We start from the raw sequence: 18,001 nt of genomic DNA on the forward strand, positions 1-18,001 counted from the left end.
TTACTGGTCCACTAAATCTGGGGGAGGAGGGATAAGATCCCGCGGGTTCAGCCGTGCCACCAGGCAAACATCATAGCTGTCGTGCATGAGGACGTTGACGGCCACCACGTTCCACTGGTTCTCCCAGGGATCCAGCTCAAGGATCTCTTTGGTGATAACTTCATGACGAGCTGAAAAACAGAGGCAACAACAGCAGAAATCAGGAGTCAAGTCAAGCTGGACCAAAGAGGTTTGTGCACTTACAATGAGGACTGCTCTGCAAGGTGGCAATGGAAAGGGAGTTTCTACGGTAGTAACAGCTACACCATTCAAAGGACATGTGAGACATCAACATGAATGAAATAGTGTAGATGGAGATCTGCACAGTGTATTTGGTCCTCATACTCTGGCTCCAGGTGCAGCTGTGGGGACAAAAGCATCAAGTGCTCCATCCTGGCACAAGTATGCAGGTGGCATTTCATTGTGCAGCCAGTTGTCAAAAGCCCATCTTCTAGAGGCAGAGTATTGCCTATTGTTAATGAGTATGCCTATGTGAAGCATGTTGTCGTTCCTTTTCCCCAGGTAAAACACAGCTCTCAGGCTGCTGGAAGCACTCCAATTCTACAGCTTGTATGCAAAGTCTGGACATGCTGTGATTTGGGAAGAAATAAAGACAGAAAGAAACCTCTAGGGCTTCAAATGCCCTTTAGCTGAAGTGCTGAGGAATTTGTCATGAACAATCAGGTTAAAAGAATGCCATTAAATCACAGCCAAGCTCAAGACAAGCATTGTTTTACTGAGACTACCAAAGAAAGACTCGCCATGCAGCAGAGCCATAGCTGTCAAGCACCAGTGCTATATTAAACTCACACAAACACAAAATCTTTCTTTGCTAACAAAAGTCCTGAACTCTCCAACACTTGTTACTCAAAGCCAAGTTCTCTCCTAAAAATAAAAGGTGTCTAAGAGTGCCTTTCGTTTCTGCTCCCTTTTAATCTTGAAGCTGCTTTCTCACAGCAAGTAACCTTAGTCTAAGCTTTGCTTACTTTGAGCTAAGGACACACACATGCTTTGCTGTCACCTTCCTTCTGATGAATTTCTGGACAGATTGTATTAAAAGACAGGTCTCTGAGATTCCCAAAGCCCTGATGCTTCACAGGTGCCAGGATAAGAACCATCATAGCAAGAAACATTGAATACTCAGCACTGATTTATGAATCCAGGGATATCACAAGAGTGGTGATAGGATGAACTTCACCGGTTCCCATTCAGCTATCCCTTCTAGAAAGCTTCTTTAAAAACCAAAACAGCCTCCAACCCTTCATATCTGTGGACTGCATCTCCTTTGGACGCTCTCTGAGGAACAAACAGCAAAGGACTGAAGAGGAGGAAAAGAGTGAAATGCAGAAGAGCACCCAGCAGCATTGCTTCTGATGCTGGAAGCACAGAGCACACACACCTCCAGAGGACAGCCACCCTGAGGGTGTAGTACTCCTAAGGCAGTGCTGTTGTGGGTTAGGTTCCATGATTTCAGGATTTACCTTGATCTAAACAGCCCTTGTCCCATTTCTTTCTGCTGTTCACAGAGCGTGAAACAATGGTCATTATGGCTTGCTTATGGCACCTGGATATTAAAGGATAAGAATGACAGTAATAATAAAACATAGAATCATAGAATAGTGTGGGTTGGAAAGGACCTTAAGATCATCCAGTTCCAGCCCCCCTGCCATGGGCAGGGACACCCCACACTAAACCATGGCACCCAATGCTCTGTCCAACCTGGCCTTGAACACTGCCAAGGATGGAGCACTCACAACCTCCCTGGGCAACCCATTCCAGTGCCTCACCACCCCAACAGTAAAGAATTTCTTCCTTAGATCCAATCTAAACTTCCCCTGTTTCAGTTTGAACCCGTTACCCCTTGTCCTGTCACTACAGTCCCTAATGAAGAGTCCCTCCCCAGCATCCCTGTAGCCCCCCTTCAGATCCTGGAAGGCTGCTATGAGGTCTCCACGCAGCCTTCTCTTCTCCAGGCTGAACAGCCCCAACTTTCTCAGCCTGTCTTCATACGGGAGGTGCTCCAGCCCCTGATCATCTTTGTGGCCTCCTCTGGACTTGTTCCAGCAGTTCCATGTCCTTTTTATGTTGAGGACACCAGAACTGCACACAATGCTTCAAGTGAGGTCTCACGAGAGCAGAGTAGAGGGGCAGGATCACCTCCTTCGACCTGCTGGTCACGCTGCTCTTGATGCAGCCCAGGATACGGTTGGCTTTCTGGGCTGCGAGCGCACACTGAAGCCGGCTCATGTTCATTTTCTCATCGACCAGCACCCCCAAGTCCTCCTCTGCAGGGCTGCTCTGAATCTCTTCTCTGCCCAACCTGTAGCTGTGCCTGGGATTGCTCCGACCCAGGTGTAGGACCTTGCACTTGGCATGGTTAAACTTCATCAGGTTGGCATGGTTGACATGGGAAGGCTGCACCCACCCAAGAGGGAAGACAACAAAGTACTAATAGCGCAATTACACGTGAGGAAAGGAGGTCTGACTGAAGCTGCAGACAAATACCATGTGCCAGTAAAGAGCCGATTTCTGTTTGACCCTGCAAGTGAACAGGTTTTTGCTAAGAGGTAACCACAGAGGCACAAACAGACCTAAGCTGTGACATGGGAGGCTCCAGCTGAGTATTGGTTATCAGATCGTCTCCTTTATGCAATGAATTTTGATGCCTGGATTTTCTTTGGCACGGATGATGACAAAACCAAGACAATCAGAGGGGAAAAAAATATCCGGTGCTGGAACTGAGATGTTCTGTGGGTGATTGCAACACTTGACAAGGAAAAAGTCACAATTAAAATATCAAAAGGCAGGTTCAACAACCCTTCCTTACAGCCTTGCTGTGTTTTTTCCTGACCGTGGTGACTCCCAACCTTTCATGTCGCTTGTTTCCCTTTTCTGGGGGATGTTGTAACTGGGTTTGTTCCATGCTACAAATTCTGCTTCCCAGCATATGGAAACTAACCCTAGTTAGTGCCTAACCCTTGGGAGATAATGGGAGGATGTTGTTGGAATGAGAGAAGCAATCATTTCTCTCGTCTTATCTTGCTGAACATGAAAGGAGGCAGCACCCTTCAGATGAGAAAGTTCATGTGAGGAAAAGCACTGCTCAAAATAGGCATCCTCCAGAAAAAAAACACATCCCAATTACATCCCCCTTTCTTTTTTAAAGAGAAACGACTCAAAGGACCTCCGTCCCGAAGCCTTTTTCCTTCTCCCCTTCTTGGTTAGAACAACAGAAAGGATAATATTTTTCAAAGAAAACACAACCTTTGATTCCAGGCTGTATTGTTGGATTTGGGCTTTAATCCCAATAAACAGTTTTAAGATAGAAGACACAAAGAATTCCGTATTCTGGCTCATTGGTTCAACCTATTCAACTGCCTTTATTTTTTTTTCTAAGGCAATATCTTAGCAGCCATTTTTGCTTACAGGAGAATAATGTCACATCTACAACAAGAATTACACGGATTACCTGCTTAAAAAGCCAGCCCTCAGAACTCCCTGTCATACACAGCGTTATTCTGCATCACTTGCCAGACAATCACCTCAGCTAACAAAAGGATTTCCCTCCTTTCCAAAGGCTTTCATTTTTCCCTACAAATCAAGGCAGCATTTTTTGCACCTCCTTGTTTGAGCATGAGAAGTTTTAAGGAACCTTCACACTGTGTTCGCCTGCAAGGGCATTAAGCCACTTTATGTTAGAATCATTCAGGCAGTACAAACCTAACCCTACTGCAGAACCTTTTCAAGCAATAGAACAGTGTTTCTAACAATCTGGTTTACTCTTCTTCAGGCAAGGATAAGGCTTGGGCAGTGTAGGAAACATGAATTCCAGCCTAAGTTTATCCCCATGGGAAATCTTGGTATGTTAAAAGCAAGCCAGAGCTCTTTTGGCAGAGTTATGCCTCTTCAATGTACAAGTGCAGGCTGAAGGCTAACACTGAGCCTATGAACCATCTTTTCCCAGCGAAAGAACTGGAGTTATACCTGAAAATGTTTAATTTACAAATGCTAAGATTGTATTTCATAGATGCAAGTATATAGCAGGCTGAAGGCAAAATGAGCCTAATCTGTAAATTCTCCATTATATTCTATATTATATTCTATTATATATATTCTCGCTAAACAAAACACTTTCCCACAGTTTTTTTGTATTAAATTATTCCTTGAATATGCAGAAAACCTCAGCAAAACACTAGATTTGCACTGAACGATGGCCTGCACATACACACAACCCTGCTTTCCCTAAAAGGTTTATGATTCGCTCCCCAAATATGGGAGACTTCATTCCATGCTGCAAGTTTTCTCCTGTCATTTGAATCAGGATTGACCATAAATCAGGGTGAACCATTCTTGGAAAGACCCTGCTATGACTGCAGGCAACAAATACTTGATCTGCTTTTTTGGCTTTCTATTTTAACTGCATTCCAGTTGTGATTTGGAGGATGGAGGGTGGAGGAACAACTTCCCATGTGAACATTTATTACCACTTTTGGGCTTTTTTGACCTTGCTTTCTTTTTTCATTTAGAACCAAGCATTCAGATACAATTACTAGATTCGGGGTTGGGAGGGTTAAAGGGGGGGCAGATGTTGAAGAGTTAAGCAACATACTTAACAGGTAGGAAATCTATAGGTCATCCAGGACTATTAACCATGCAGCTATTAGGTCTGTAAGCCAAAACAAATAAATCCACTCTCCTGTAGCCTGTTTAGTATCCAGAGCATTGAACTCAAATACAGGCATGCTGAATTTCAGTTCACTGGAAAGGCTCTACCTTCTTTCACCATCAATCAGCTTATAAAAGACACCAAACCTGTAGTGGATGAACTGTTAACTGCCTGCTCTGCTTTTTCTATGGAAAAAAAGGACTGGAGCATCACAAGGGGCTTGCCAGCCCCTCAACAGTCCCCACAATGTTTATTCAGATGCTTCTTGCACTGGCTTCCCCAGTTCTTGTCACCCAAAGGCCACCCCAAGAGCTGCCTTGAAGCAGTTCAGCCACTGCTGCTGGTTTGCACTGGGTTTTGCATGCCCTTATCTGTACCAGAGAATGATTTTAAGCATATGGGACTGGCCTTTGCTACTTATCTGTCTTGCCGCTAATAGCTGCTTTCATAATTACACGATATGGAGTTAGGTGACTTGGGAATTCACGTTTGTGCTGCAATGGGCTAAAAGTGCATTTAGATCATTACCACCAGATGTCCTGCCTCCTCATTTGCAGTAGGGAAAAGAATAAGTTCATCGAGTCTGTGGCCTTTGGTCCCATTTGTGTGTGTGAGCTGCCCTCTCACTCCACCAGCCCTGCTAGCATAACACAGCGAGCACCCCTTTGGAGTCAAGTACATCCATCATATGTGCCTGCAGGCAGAGAATACACAGGAGAGGGAACCTGCCTTGGCTGTTTAACATGCTGGCCAGCCTTCACCGTGTTAAGTGTCAAGGCAGAGTATCCCAGGCACAGTGAAAGCTGGGAGGCAGGTTGGGGCTTGAATTTACAACTGTGGCAGCTTACTGTTTTCAGAGCACCTGCATGGAGTAAGGTAAGAGCTTGACTCTCACAGCCAGGACCTCTGTCCTTGTGTTCTGCTGTGTCATTCTTCAGGACCATGGTTTCATGACCCACCTATTCATTCACAAATGGATATATATTAAAATTAATATATAAGTTATATATTAAATTAATTCTTGATTATATTAATATATTAATTATATATATATATAAAAAGAATGGGATGGTCTACAGCAAGGAACCTCTAATTCAGTTACTTCAGCTGTTTTTCTTGGGACTGATTTTGCCTGTTGTTCATAGGGACAGCCTCTTTCAGACATAATCTGACAAGCACTGATCCCCCTTGTGCTGCAGGTGATGGCAGGATCACAGATCACTGCAGCAGGATCAGTCTCTTGGAGTCAATGCACCATTCATACGAGTAAGAACTGAAAAGATCAGAGTAAGAATGACCCATCTCAGACCATCCTGAGATGCTGTTTCTAAATGCCTTGCAATGGGTTAATGCATTATTAATAGAGGATTTAAAGCATGTTTAGACTGTGTGCATGACAGGCAGTTATGATCACAATAGAAGATGTCATACATGGCTACAAGCCATGTTTCTAAACAACCCCCTGACCTCTTAAGCAATTAATTAGATTGCATAAAAACATCTATTAATCACTCATTAACCCTTTGTGAGTCTTTGTCGGAAGCAGGACTGTGTCGCTAATACGGCGCTGTCACACAGCAGGTTGAACGTGGATCTGAAGCAAGCAGATGCTGCTCCCCATCGATTCCCTGACCTGCGCTGGACTCGCACCCAGCAGAGAGGTTCTGCCTAATGAGCAGGGTAAATGGGCTGCCCTTCCCGGGAAGGTCTCTCCTGCTCTCTCCCATTGGAGGAGAATTAGGCAAAAGGTCAGGTAGCATTTTTGGGGTTGGAGAGAAGTGGCAGAGCTAAACACAGGGACCCTGAACCCTTCCATTGGGGGGGGGGTATTTATCCAAATGGTAACAACTGTGGGCAGGAGAACTTTAATTATTCATTGCTGCCCGGTAAATGCTAACAGAGGGAAACAAACAGTGCTGCAGATAGGCATCCCGGGGTCTGCTCCTCTGCTTTATTTAGCTGGGAACATGGGAAGGTGCTGGAGAAACAGGTTTTGTTCCAATCCTTCAACCCCCAAACTTCACAAGTGCAGTATTTACTGTGCCAGACTCCTTAATATGTCTAAATTTAATTTGATTCCAGTAATGTTCCATAACCACTATAATAAAAAACAAGCACCAGAATGATTCTCCATCTAAATCACATAATGGAGGAGACTAGGGGGAGCAGCCTTTCTGGGAGATTAGTCAAAATAAATAACTATTAAGCTAGTCCACTGTCAGGAGGGGATGGCGTGGAGATACAAGCTCATTAGCTCAGCTGGAATACAGTAATTACTACACAGTTCTGCATTGCCGCAAGCAGTGCCGCTCTATTACAATGTATGGATTGCAGTTTATGGAAATGAGGACGTTTATGGAAATGAGGAGGAAGAGAAAATGAATATAGGGTAAATAGATATCTCTTTCGTAGAGGCAGAACGACAGAGCTTGTAGGACCCAGTGTTGCTATCCCCTATCTTGGCTATCAGTCACAAACACAAAATGGAGATTCTTGCATGCCAACTTCAATGATATTTCTTCCTTTTCTCCTTCCTCTGACTGTAACACCCCTTACATGAAAAGTTAAGTTCTGCTTGGTGTTATAAAGCACTAAATAACGGAATGGTGTTGAGCTGCCCCGGTCCCACACATGATGCTAAACACAGCACAGAGTTTCTCAACACATACGGTAGGGAAGCAGTACATTTATCTTCTCTGCTATAAACCACATTGGGAGGGATACGGCAAAACTTCCAGTTCAGAGAAAGACGGCTCTACATCAAGTGCAGTTAGCTGACAAAACCATTAGACTTTAAGTGATGTGTTGTAAACTGCATACCTGCTAAGTATTTCCTGTTTTGCATTGAGGTGAGAGAAGAAACCAGCCCCCCTGGCTCCATCCTCCTGTCAGGCAGTTGTAGGGAGCGATAACGTGCCCCTGAGCCTTCCCTTCTCCATACTAAACCCCCCAGGTCCCTCAGCCGTTCCCCATCACACTGTGCTCCAGGCCCTGCACCAGCTCCCTTGCCCTTCTCTGGCCCCGCTCCAGCCCCTCGATGTCTCTCTGGTAGTGTGGGACCCAGAACTGAACACAGGATTCAAGGTGCAGCCTTACCAGTGCCCAGCACAGGATGACAATCCCTGCTCTGGTCCTGCTGGTCACAGTAGCACTGATACAGGCCAAGATGCATCACATTAGAAAACCCAATCAACTGTGTATTTGGATTTATTAATTCAAATCTGTGAAACAGGCAGCTGGACCAACATCTATGATCTGAAACTAAATAAAGGTACAGCCCCCAGAAACAGGCTACAAGATCCACATTAGTGACCACAAAGTCAACCAACGTGTGCCGCAAGCTGACAGCAGATGACACAGTCCCAGCAGTCAGGCACGCAGCCTTGCCTTCATTATTTTCACCAGGAAAAGGTATTTATAACGCTCAGAAGCAGTCAAAAAGAAAGAAAACCTGAGCTGGCAGGCGTTTTCCAAGCACGTGTGATGCTGCATAGCTGAAGAGCTGCTCCCCACCTCCTTCAGGGAGGAACACTAATGAGGATGCTTCTGCACTGCACTGGGCAGTGTTAATTAATAGCTGTCAGCCTGTGCAGGGTTAGTCCTATGGAAAGGCAAAGGAAATAGGCCATGTCAATGGGAACATTGTACTGTCAGGCTGCAATGGCTGGTTTAAAACCCATAGTTACTGCAGGAAACACAGCACTGTATTCTAACAGTTAGTAGAGAGCTGGAGCTGATTGTCAGGGACAAGCAGATTAATGGTTCCTATTTGCCATAATGGTTTTATGGAAAACAAGCCAAGTCATATAAACTACTGGCAAATAGATGAACTTCTGCAGGTTTTGCTGAGGAAACAAATTCAAAACAAGCAGAAGTTATTTTTTGGGTACTTATCATGATCATAAGAACATTTGTCAGCAGTGACACAACACAGAGGTCTCAGAGTGGTTTCTCCCATCTAACCATAGACACCAAGCTACTTATGTAGCTTCAGTAAGTCAGGTTAGAATCCCTCATTTCCTGATCAAAACACAGAGCTTTAAGAGACAAGGGAGGTCCTCCAGGTTCCAAATTGCCTTCAGGTCTTTCAGAGCAGATGTAAAGCACCAAGGACCTGAATCTCCTTCTGACAGTGTCACTGCTTCTCCCTGTGCTGCAGGGAGCCTCAGGTTGCTAAGGTCTTAGTGTAGGCAGTCCAGATAAGTGTCTAAACTTCAGCTGAATTAATCTCCTTTCCCCTTTCATGGCCAGGCTTTGAGCAAGCTCCTAAACTTGAGGAACCCTCAGCAGGGGCAGTCTTACAGGTTGTGTTTACCAGCAGAGCTCAACACTGCACTGCATTCCTTGTAGATCAGAGAAAGCCTGGACACCCTTTGGAGCCCACACATCCTTTAGAGAGGCTGTGCTCCGCATTACTGCCCTCGGCTGACTTCCCTACGGAGACTTTAAGTAGTTGCAGTCTCTTCCTCTGCTCCTGGGGATGCTGTTGGGGCTGCACCACTTGTCCTCCTTTAAGCAGACAAGGATTTGTGAGAAGCAATATATATGGGGTGGGAATCCTGCCATCACAGGATTTCAAGTGTCACATAGGACTCAGTATGTAGCCAAGCAGTACTCATCTATTCATCCAAATTGAAGGCCCTTTGAGCAGTTGACAGCTGCTTTTCAGCTTTATGCTCGTGTGCAGCATCTCTGGTCTCTAATAACCCATTCAGGTCAATACTTGTGCAGAAAGGCATGGAGAGCATGGCACATACAACTAAAATTAAGGTGCAACAATGTCCTTAGGAGGCCAGTGTTCATGCTGCTGGATCAGAAGTGGGTTTAAACAAATGCAAAGGCAAGTTGAGACTCAGAGTTGGGGACAGATCTATAGCACACAGGGAGTTGGTGCCAGCCCCTTACATCCATTGGCTAAGACTGCCCACTGCAGCAGTGATTTTGGCTTATTTTCTTCTTTTGAGAAGCCCTCATTCTTCAATGCTTCCAGCAGCCCTTCAGCAGGCAGAAACCCCAGAGCCTACAGCTGGGCCTCCAGCTTGTTCCAAAACCTCTCCTCTTGGTTGAAACTGAATTATAATGCTTTGTAAAACTGGAATATCCTCTCGTCTGTGTCCCTCACAAAACCCAAAGGGACATGCCAAGAAACCCGAAAGACTAAAACCAAACAAGCACATTCCAAAATAACCCGAGCCGCTGCTAAAGCAGCAGCACATGCTGTTCCAGGAATATCCTGAAGCTGCTGAGCAGCTGTAATTGTGGAAGAGCAGAGTCAAGCCACCCTCTCCAAGTTCCCCTATGGCAGAAACCATGGAATGGTTTGGGTTGGAAGGGACCTTGAAGCTCGTCCAGTTCCAACCCCTGCCAAGGGCAGGGACATCTTCCACTAGAGCAGCTTGCTCCAAGCCCCATCCAACCTGGCCTTGATGATAATAAATACCCTTTCTCTGTTCACCCACCCCCAAAGAACACATCAGCATTGGAGAGCTCTTTCAGGATGCAGAGAGCACAGGGCAAGGGATAGAGGCAGCCAGAGAACTCTTTAGGTCCAGCGTATGGACTCCAGCCATCTTTTTCTTGATGATGGTAGCTAGAAATGTATTGCCATAAAGATTTAGAGAGCCTTTTTGCTTTAATAACTTGAAAGCCACATTAAGAAGCCTGTCATTAAGGCACAGCTTCCTGTCAACTCCTCAAGCATGCGAATACATCTGAATTACTACAGTTGACAGTGAGAATCTTATTTTGGCTCCCTTGTTAATGGATCATAACAATGTGCAACCACACAATTATATACGGTTTCTTCACTGGTATACAAAATGCACACGTAGGGGGTCAGAATTCAGGTTGCACAGGTAACCACAAAACTGGCATTTTCCAACCTTGACTTCTTGTTTTCCAATCTAAATAACACTTTTAGGGCAGTGGAATTCTGCACATAATTATATAGAGTGCACTAGTACCATCGTGAATGGGGACCCCATTGAGCTGGCATTATACAAACGTACAGGAGATACATTAGACAGGAGATGGCTGTCTTGAAATATAGAGGGGCACTTTCAGCCTCTCCCAGCACTACCACTCTTCAGACGTGACTCAGTGACAGCACGCGGTGGGATTTTGCAGCGTGTGTTTTTATTGCTCTGAAGGTTCTTTGTGCAGAAAATCTCATGCTGATCTGTTAGTCATCCTGAATGAAATTGCTTCATTTGCCAGTGCAAATGATCATAGAGTTCTTTAGGTTGGAGAAGATTTTCAAGGTCGTCAAGGCCAACTGTTCACCCAGCACTGACAACTCCACCACTAAACCATGCCCCTAAGCACCACCTATACATCTTTCAAATCCCTCCAGTGATGGTGACTCCACCACTGCCCTGAGCAGCCCTTTGAGATTTGTACCCACTAACCTGAGCATTTCTTGTAGTGCTGCTGAGAAAGAGACAAATATGATGACAGAGTGTTTGCTATGGAAACACAGCGATGTGTCACAACCATAATAGCTCTGAGGTCACAGAACTTCCATCAGAAGAACATGCTTGTTAGAGAGCTGCCATACAAACGCTTCCAGGAAGCAGCTTCCTCAAAGAGTAGCACATGAAGAGAAGGGGAAGGTGAGTTGTGAACTATCATCATTCTAAAATAACAGCAGCTTTAGTGTCTGTTATACAAGTCAGGCAGGGCAACTGGGGTCAGTGCAGTGCGAAGAACACATCACCTGGTGATGCCATGTGGGCAACAATGAAGCTGACATGACATTTATTAGCAGTGGATAATGCATCTGTATTGCTGCTTTCTCCTAGAAAGGAAACTGGGGTGGCAGGAGCGGAGTTTAAGTGTGCCTGTTTTGAGACTCTTTGCATTTATGATGAAAGAAATACTGCTTAGCAGTACTGGAGATTCAGATAGAGCAAAGAACAGCCAGAAGGAAGACGACTTACAAGAAGAAAGGTGGCCATGGGGCTAGGATTACTTACAACTCACCACATCTGGAATTTCAGTCTCTCTGTATCTCAGTTCCCTACCTGAAGTACTCATTAAATACACAAGCTTTTTCAACACAGATCAAGAAAAGCATGAAAGTAAATAGGCAAAGCCAGATAGCTTGTCTAAGGACAGATTGATAGCACCTTAATCTTCAACAAATATACCCAAGTTCTTTAATGCCCATAACACACTAAGCTCCTGATCTCTGTATCTCTGGATGTAAATCCAGCAGAATTCTAACGAGGCTGTAGAGGTTTGGCACAGCCCAGAAACATCCTTAGCTTTTCGTGTTCTGTTGAGGAAAAAAGCAAAGGGCAAACAGAACACAATTCATATTGACATTGGGAGCTGGGAGTCCAAAGGCCTGAATCAGCTCCGGGGTTCCAGGGCATGCCAGTGCCACCTGACAGGGTTGATCGGTCATCAGGTCAGTGTGTGTACAGTGACACCAATTTCAACTACACAGAGAACACCAGACTCATCTTAGTACCTGCTCCATGAAACCCTCCACAGAGGTAGAGCTTCCCTTCCACGGCACCAGCGCTGGTGGAGTTCGTTCGTAAGGAGAGGAGGGGATATGGCAGCGGAGGTCCATCCCTCCAGAAGTCTCCATCAGGGTTATAAATCTCCACTGCATCAAGACATTTCCGCATCTGTCCTCTGTCGTGACCGAGGCATCCGATTCCTCCTGCAAGAGACACACAGGTCAAATACAGCGGTCCCAGGCTCTGCTGAAAGAGACATTGCTGGCAGCATCACTTCTGTGTGCATGTCCTCATCTCCCTCCCTTCCTTTTTCCCTTTTGCGGCTCCAGAAGCTTGCGAGAAAGTAAACTCAAAGCAGAAGGTACCGCACGTTATCTACAGACATCAAAGCAAGATCCGCTCTGAAGCCTTGTACCAAAGGAAGGGCAAGCAACATGTCTTCAAAATACAAAGGTATTTTGTCTCATTCTCTGCTTATATAGTAGAAACTGTCATGACCACTTGTTCTGGGTGCTGGACAAATCGCTTTAGCAGTTACTTGCAGTGGATCAAAACCTATTTTCTAAGTACTGATAGTGGGTTTGACCCTCACATTTTACCCAACAGCAACCTGGGTTTGTTCCTTACTTGCCTTCAATAAAGGAAAAAGATTACACCCATTTCTGAAGGGAAATCAGCTTCCAGAAACAAACCCATCCAATGTGCAGGAACAACAGCTGAGTTACTTGTGAGGAGCCCTGCTGCTGAATCAGGATGCTCAAAGTCTGTGTGCAGGATTAAAACAGATCCCAGGTTTCGTGTGCTGGGACACCCTGCAACAGGCTGCAGACACACCTGAGATCTCAGTGCGCACTGAAAACACCGTACACTGGAATCAGTGTGAACGCTGCCTTTCCAAATCCTTTCCTGTGACCCAATCCAGCTTTGGAACGCACAGCCCCTGCTTCTCAAGAATTAACACGCTGACATATGCTCATAGGTTTCCCATCTGTGCCAGTGGACACAATACCCTGTAATGAGCACTGCTAGCACGCTGAAGCAGTTCTTTTGTGCATGTGTGTGTGACCACTTTTAGATCTAAAATGACTGCAATACACAAGTAGTTTCCACATGGAGCCTTGCTTCCCAGATACACGTGTAGGACCGCTCACTTGTGCAAATCCAAAATGCATTAGGTGGCATGCAATTATGCCTTTGCATGTACAAATGGAAGAGCTGCAAGTGTAACCTCTGCAGGGCCGGTGCAACTGCCTTTAAAACCTATTGCCCCTAGTGCTATGAGGCTGATCTGTGAGAGAAATGAGCCCCTGGTGCTACAAGCTTTACTTGCATGTGGATTTCCATCTACCTTCTAATACAGGCTGTATTTCTTCAATCTTATCTGCATTCTCCAGAGGTATTTGCAAGAGGCAACTGCATGTAAATGGAGACCACAATGCTCCAGATTTGCCATCACTGCATTCCTGATCTGCGTTTTAGAGTTGGGTGAAGATAAGAGCAGTTATCCCTGCACCAGAGCAGAAAAAACAGATGCAAATTCGCTGTCCATTATCACCAGCAGGAGCTTTCCTCCCTCTGAAGTTAACAGCATTTGGTTCAGTTCAATATTTGAACCTGAAAACTTTCACTGGGTTTGGTTTCCAGCTCCTTTTCCATGCACAGCAAATCTTTACTTGCCCTAATACCCACCAGCAAGGTCCTAGCAGTTTGTATTAGGTTCTCCTGAGGGTACTTAAACAAGTTCTCATTACTAGCTCAACACCCCCAGCTAAGCAGCATTCGCTCTTATGGGCTCCTCCTCGGAGGCTGGATTTTCCTCAGAGAACTGAGGAGAGCAATAATTGCAGTCATGGAATTATGCTAATCATTTCCATGGCCAAAAGGGAGCTGTGTGCATCCCCATGCTGAGCCTTTCTTGCAGCAAAGTCCCACTAAACTATTCCTTACGACTGTTTAGAAACAAGAATAACATTCAGAATCTAGACTTATTATTTACTGTATTGTACGCAGACTTTGACCCGTTACTCTTTATGCCAGGAGCATTATCCTCTTCTATGCAGCATTCTCCACCACTCCCTGATGGGTTATAAGCATGATGCCCCTTTAAGGACAGGAGACTGCCCTTGAATTCCTCTAAATTTACCAAGAGTATCTTAAAGGGCTAATCAGAGTTTTTGACAGAGAAGGCAATTTATCGCTTACCACAACCTCTCTGATTCCACAGCATCCTTTGGTAAAATCACAGCAAGACAGTTTGCTGGGTGCAGGCACTATACACAGAGCAGTGTAATGTAGAAAATGATACTCAAGGCAGTTTTAACTGGGAACCTATAATGCTAAAGCTCCCAACAGATGAATTTGATCTGTTCAGAAGACAGTTCTGTGGTGCCAAAGGCAGACTGCTGCTGGTTATCAAGACAGCCTATTTTACATCAGCACAGGTGTTGCTGTACACCACTAGGAACATGCACTCACCCATAAGAAAACTCTTCATATGAAGAATAAGAAAGCATCTTGTGCAGTCAGAGGAATGAACGGTACCAGTTAGGGAATGCATTTGGCATGTCAGAGTCCAACAGAAACAGCTTTGCTGATTGCCTCAATATTTCAAGTGGACAAAATGCCCCAGAACTCTTCTAGAGCCATAATCGCTGTTTATTTCTCAGTGTATTTTTATTGCCTGGTTCTAAATCGAGTAACTACAGGGGATGGTAACTTCAGAAAGAACAGAAATAATCAGGTACAGTGCAGCACAGGCAGTGACTTACTTCAATATATTCCCAATTGCCAGTTCATGGAGACACACAGCTGCTAATCCAGGGATCCCCACCCCTACCAGTTTTAGTGTATGAGAAGCAGCAAGCTGAGAAGTAAGTTTTTCATGACCTCTTGGAGCATCTTTTGACAGGTTTAAGAGCTGCCACATTTCAAAGTGTTTGTGGAATAGTCACTGGAGAGTTTAAGCAACTTCCTTTAATCCTGCCATTGACCTGAAGCTACAAGGTATCTTATTTACACCCTCCGCAGTTGTTTCAGATAAATCCAGTTTCATGTGCAATTTACAACAGGGGCAAAGCCAAGTTCTCAGCAAATAGGAAGTAAGAAGGAAAATGAGAGAGGAGCAAAGTTTCCTTTTCAAGCTTGGAAAAACAGTATTCTGAGAAATAAGAAATGAAGAGTTTCAATCTCCTCTTCCAAAGCAATGCTAACCCTGAAATACTGCTAACAAAGGAATCTGAGGATATTAGACTCTGATTCGCCGTGCTCCCAGCTGCAGCAGTTGAGAAACACTGCTGTGAGACAACACTTTTATTCCCCTATGGAGGCCGATGTCTCAGGCCTCTTCCCAAAGACCTGAATACACAAATCAGAAAGAAAACCAAAATCTCAGCTTTAAATCGATTCACATCCGCAGCAGAGTGGAGGCACCCCACGTTAACACTGCCATCCATCATGTACAGTGTAAATACCACGTGAGGCTTCAAGTTGGCAGATAGAAACTTGCTGTGTCAGACAATTCCGGCTGCTTTGTGCTGCATCCCTCATGACTCCAGATCATCCTGTCCCACTGGCTGCTTCATTCAGGTTTCCAGAAGCATTAGGAGCGCAAGGGGAGACACTTTACAGTACAGACCATGAGGATTGCCTTTATTTCTTGTTCTGCGGCTACATCAGCTGAACAAGTGAGCTCATGCTCTGCTCCCAAAGAAGCCCCTACATAAAAAGGGGATAACCTTTAAGATGCTAAGGGACAGTGCAGCATAGAGCTCTGCCCTCTTAGCTGAATTCAGGTCATCTGGGGAAGACTCTTGTGCCAAGCAACCCTCCAGAGCTATGGATGAGGTCATTAAAGCACAAGTGCTGTGTCACAGCCGCCCAGAAGTCCTGACAGGTACCCAAAGGGCAGCAATCGCTATTCCCATGCCCATTCTGTGATGGAATCTGGGGAGGGTCCTTCATTAACCCACACTCTCCTATCTCATCGCAACCAGAGCAGGTGAATTCAGCACCACCTGGTTTAGTTCTCTGCAAAAAGCCCAATTACATGTCCTCAGTGCAGGGGAAGATGGATTTCTCACTGGGAGCTTTGAACATTCCTGTCATTTGCACATTGATCACACCAGAGGATTTAACCCCCGAACTCAGCCTTGCCTCCTCCCTTTACAGACACACCTTCTCAGCACATTAGGCTTTTCACACAATGAGCTTTCCCTAGGAGATGTTTCAGATGCCACTGAAGGACTAAAAAAAGCCAGTGAAGCCACCTTTGTATTCCCAAAGCCATTAATGCTTGAGAGCTCTTCGTATCTCGCCTGAATGATTCTGCAATTAAACATACTTTCAAGGGCACTCTGCAAGCAGCGGTTCTAATGGACTTCAAATTTAACATGGAGCTCCATTAGCAAAATAAATATATAAATAAAATACCTGATCTTTATTAAGAAATCAGGACAGAGGAGCCTTTGGAGCAAGAAGGCAGAGCAAGGTAGGTGATGCGATTAGCACCTCTCCAGAATCCCAATGAGGAAGGGTTCTGTGCCCTGCTATACTCACACACTGCTCGTAGCTGGCTGAAGGCAAAGCAGATCACTTTGGAGAGAGGTCAGCTGCCTCTCCCTCACCCCACACTCATCAGAGAAGACTGAATGCAATGCGAGTCACATGAGTTCTAATAACAGAACAGCCTCCCAGCACTTGGAGAACAGCAGTAAAGTAGGAAAGAGTCACTGGTAATCATTAGTTCAGCAGGTGCAAAGGAAATGAATGCCTTAGATATAGCTGTGTATTTCTATAGGAGTGAGGTTGACATGCAGTTGTATTTAAAGAGATAAGGAATATTCTGACCCATGTGTGCTCCTGCCCATGGCAGGGGAGCTGCAACGAGGTGAACTTTGAGGTAGCAACACAAACCATTCTGGGATTCTGTGAACCCACAGCACTGCTACTTGTTGAAGCAGGCAGTAACACAGGGCAGTTGCACTTCCAAGTCTCCTTCACACCGAGCTCGTATGCAGCTAAATTTGGCAGCCAGCTGAGTCCCACATGGACAATTCCCCCCCCCTCCAGAATAGGCACCAGATCCAAGTCTGGATTGCTCATTGCATGAGCAGGAGGACTGATCAAAATGACACCTACGAGGTGGCTGGTGGTCCAGATAGGACTGAAAAGAGGCTCTGTACTCCACTGAGTGGAGCAGGGTGGTGGGAACCTCTGAATATCAGACTTCACACCATTTAATTGGGTTCCTCTTGCTAACAGACACCTGAAATTCAGCACGAACTACAGCCTCTCAGCCAGGGCAGTGCATTGAGAAGCAACAAGAGCAGAGCTGCTTCCAAAGGAAAGGTGACCCAGGGAGTGAACTCACCTTCAGGGCTCAGCTCCACACAGCCAGAGGCAGGCAATTGCAGAAGGCCCTACCCACAGTTCCAAGGCAAAAGCAAGGTGATGAAGAAGAGCTGATGCTCCTCAAGCCTGCGTTTAAATGATGCTCCCGGACCTATGGGCAGAGGGTGCGGGTGGAGTTCCCAGGTGATGCTGGTCAGGATGCTCAAGACCTGTTAGTGTTCTCAGGGCACTGACACCGTAGTTCTTTATCATGTCATTAAGTCACAGATCACAAACCCCAGCAACACATATTCTTCCTATTGCCTCTTTGAATTTTTATCAAAAGAACCTGGGAAAAGGGTGGGGGGGAAAAAAAGCGGCAGTAATTCCCCAATAAGCAAGTGAAATCTAAGCCTTGCTTCTCATAGAACAATTCACTATTAAATTGATTTCTGGGATGCACAATGGATTTAATAGTGCTAATCTCTCACGTAATGTT

General features: G+C 45.3%; 1 protein-coding gene across 1 annotated transcript in view; it reads right to left on the bottom strand.

The window, feature by feature from the left end:
• KBTBD12 (kelch repeat and BTB domain containing 12) overlaps window positions 1-18,001 on the bottom strand; it is a gene marked incomplete at its 3' end in the record, with an annotated part of 35,721 nt that continues 17,720 nt past the window's right edge. The window contains exons 5-6 of the mRNA XM_080625500.1: window positions 12,180-12,377; window positions 1-170 (exon numbers count right to left, since the gene is read on the bottom strand). Of these exons, the coding sequence (XP_080481626.1) occupies window positions 1-170; window positions 12,180-12,377 (368 nt within the window). The remainder of the gene's footprint in view (window positions 171-12,179; window positions 12,378-18,001) is intronic.

Source organism: Psittacula echo (genome assembly GCF_963264785.1).
Source record: "Psittacula echo genome assembly, chromosome: 9".
Classification (NCBI taxonomy): Eukaryota; Metazoa; Chordata; class Aves; order Psittaciformes; family Psittacidae; genus Psittacula; species Psittacula echo.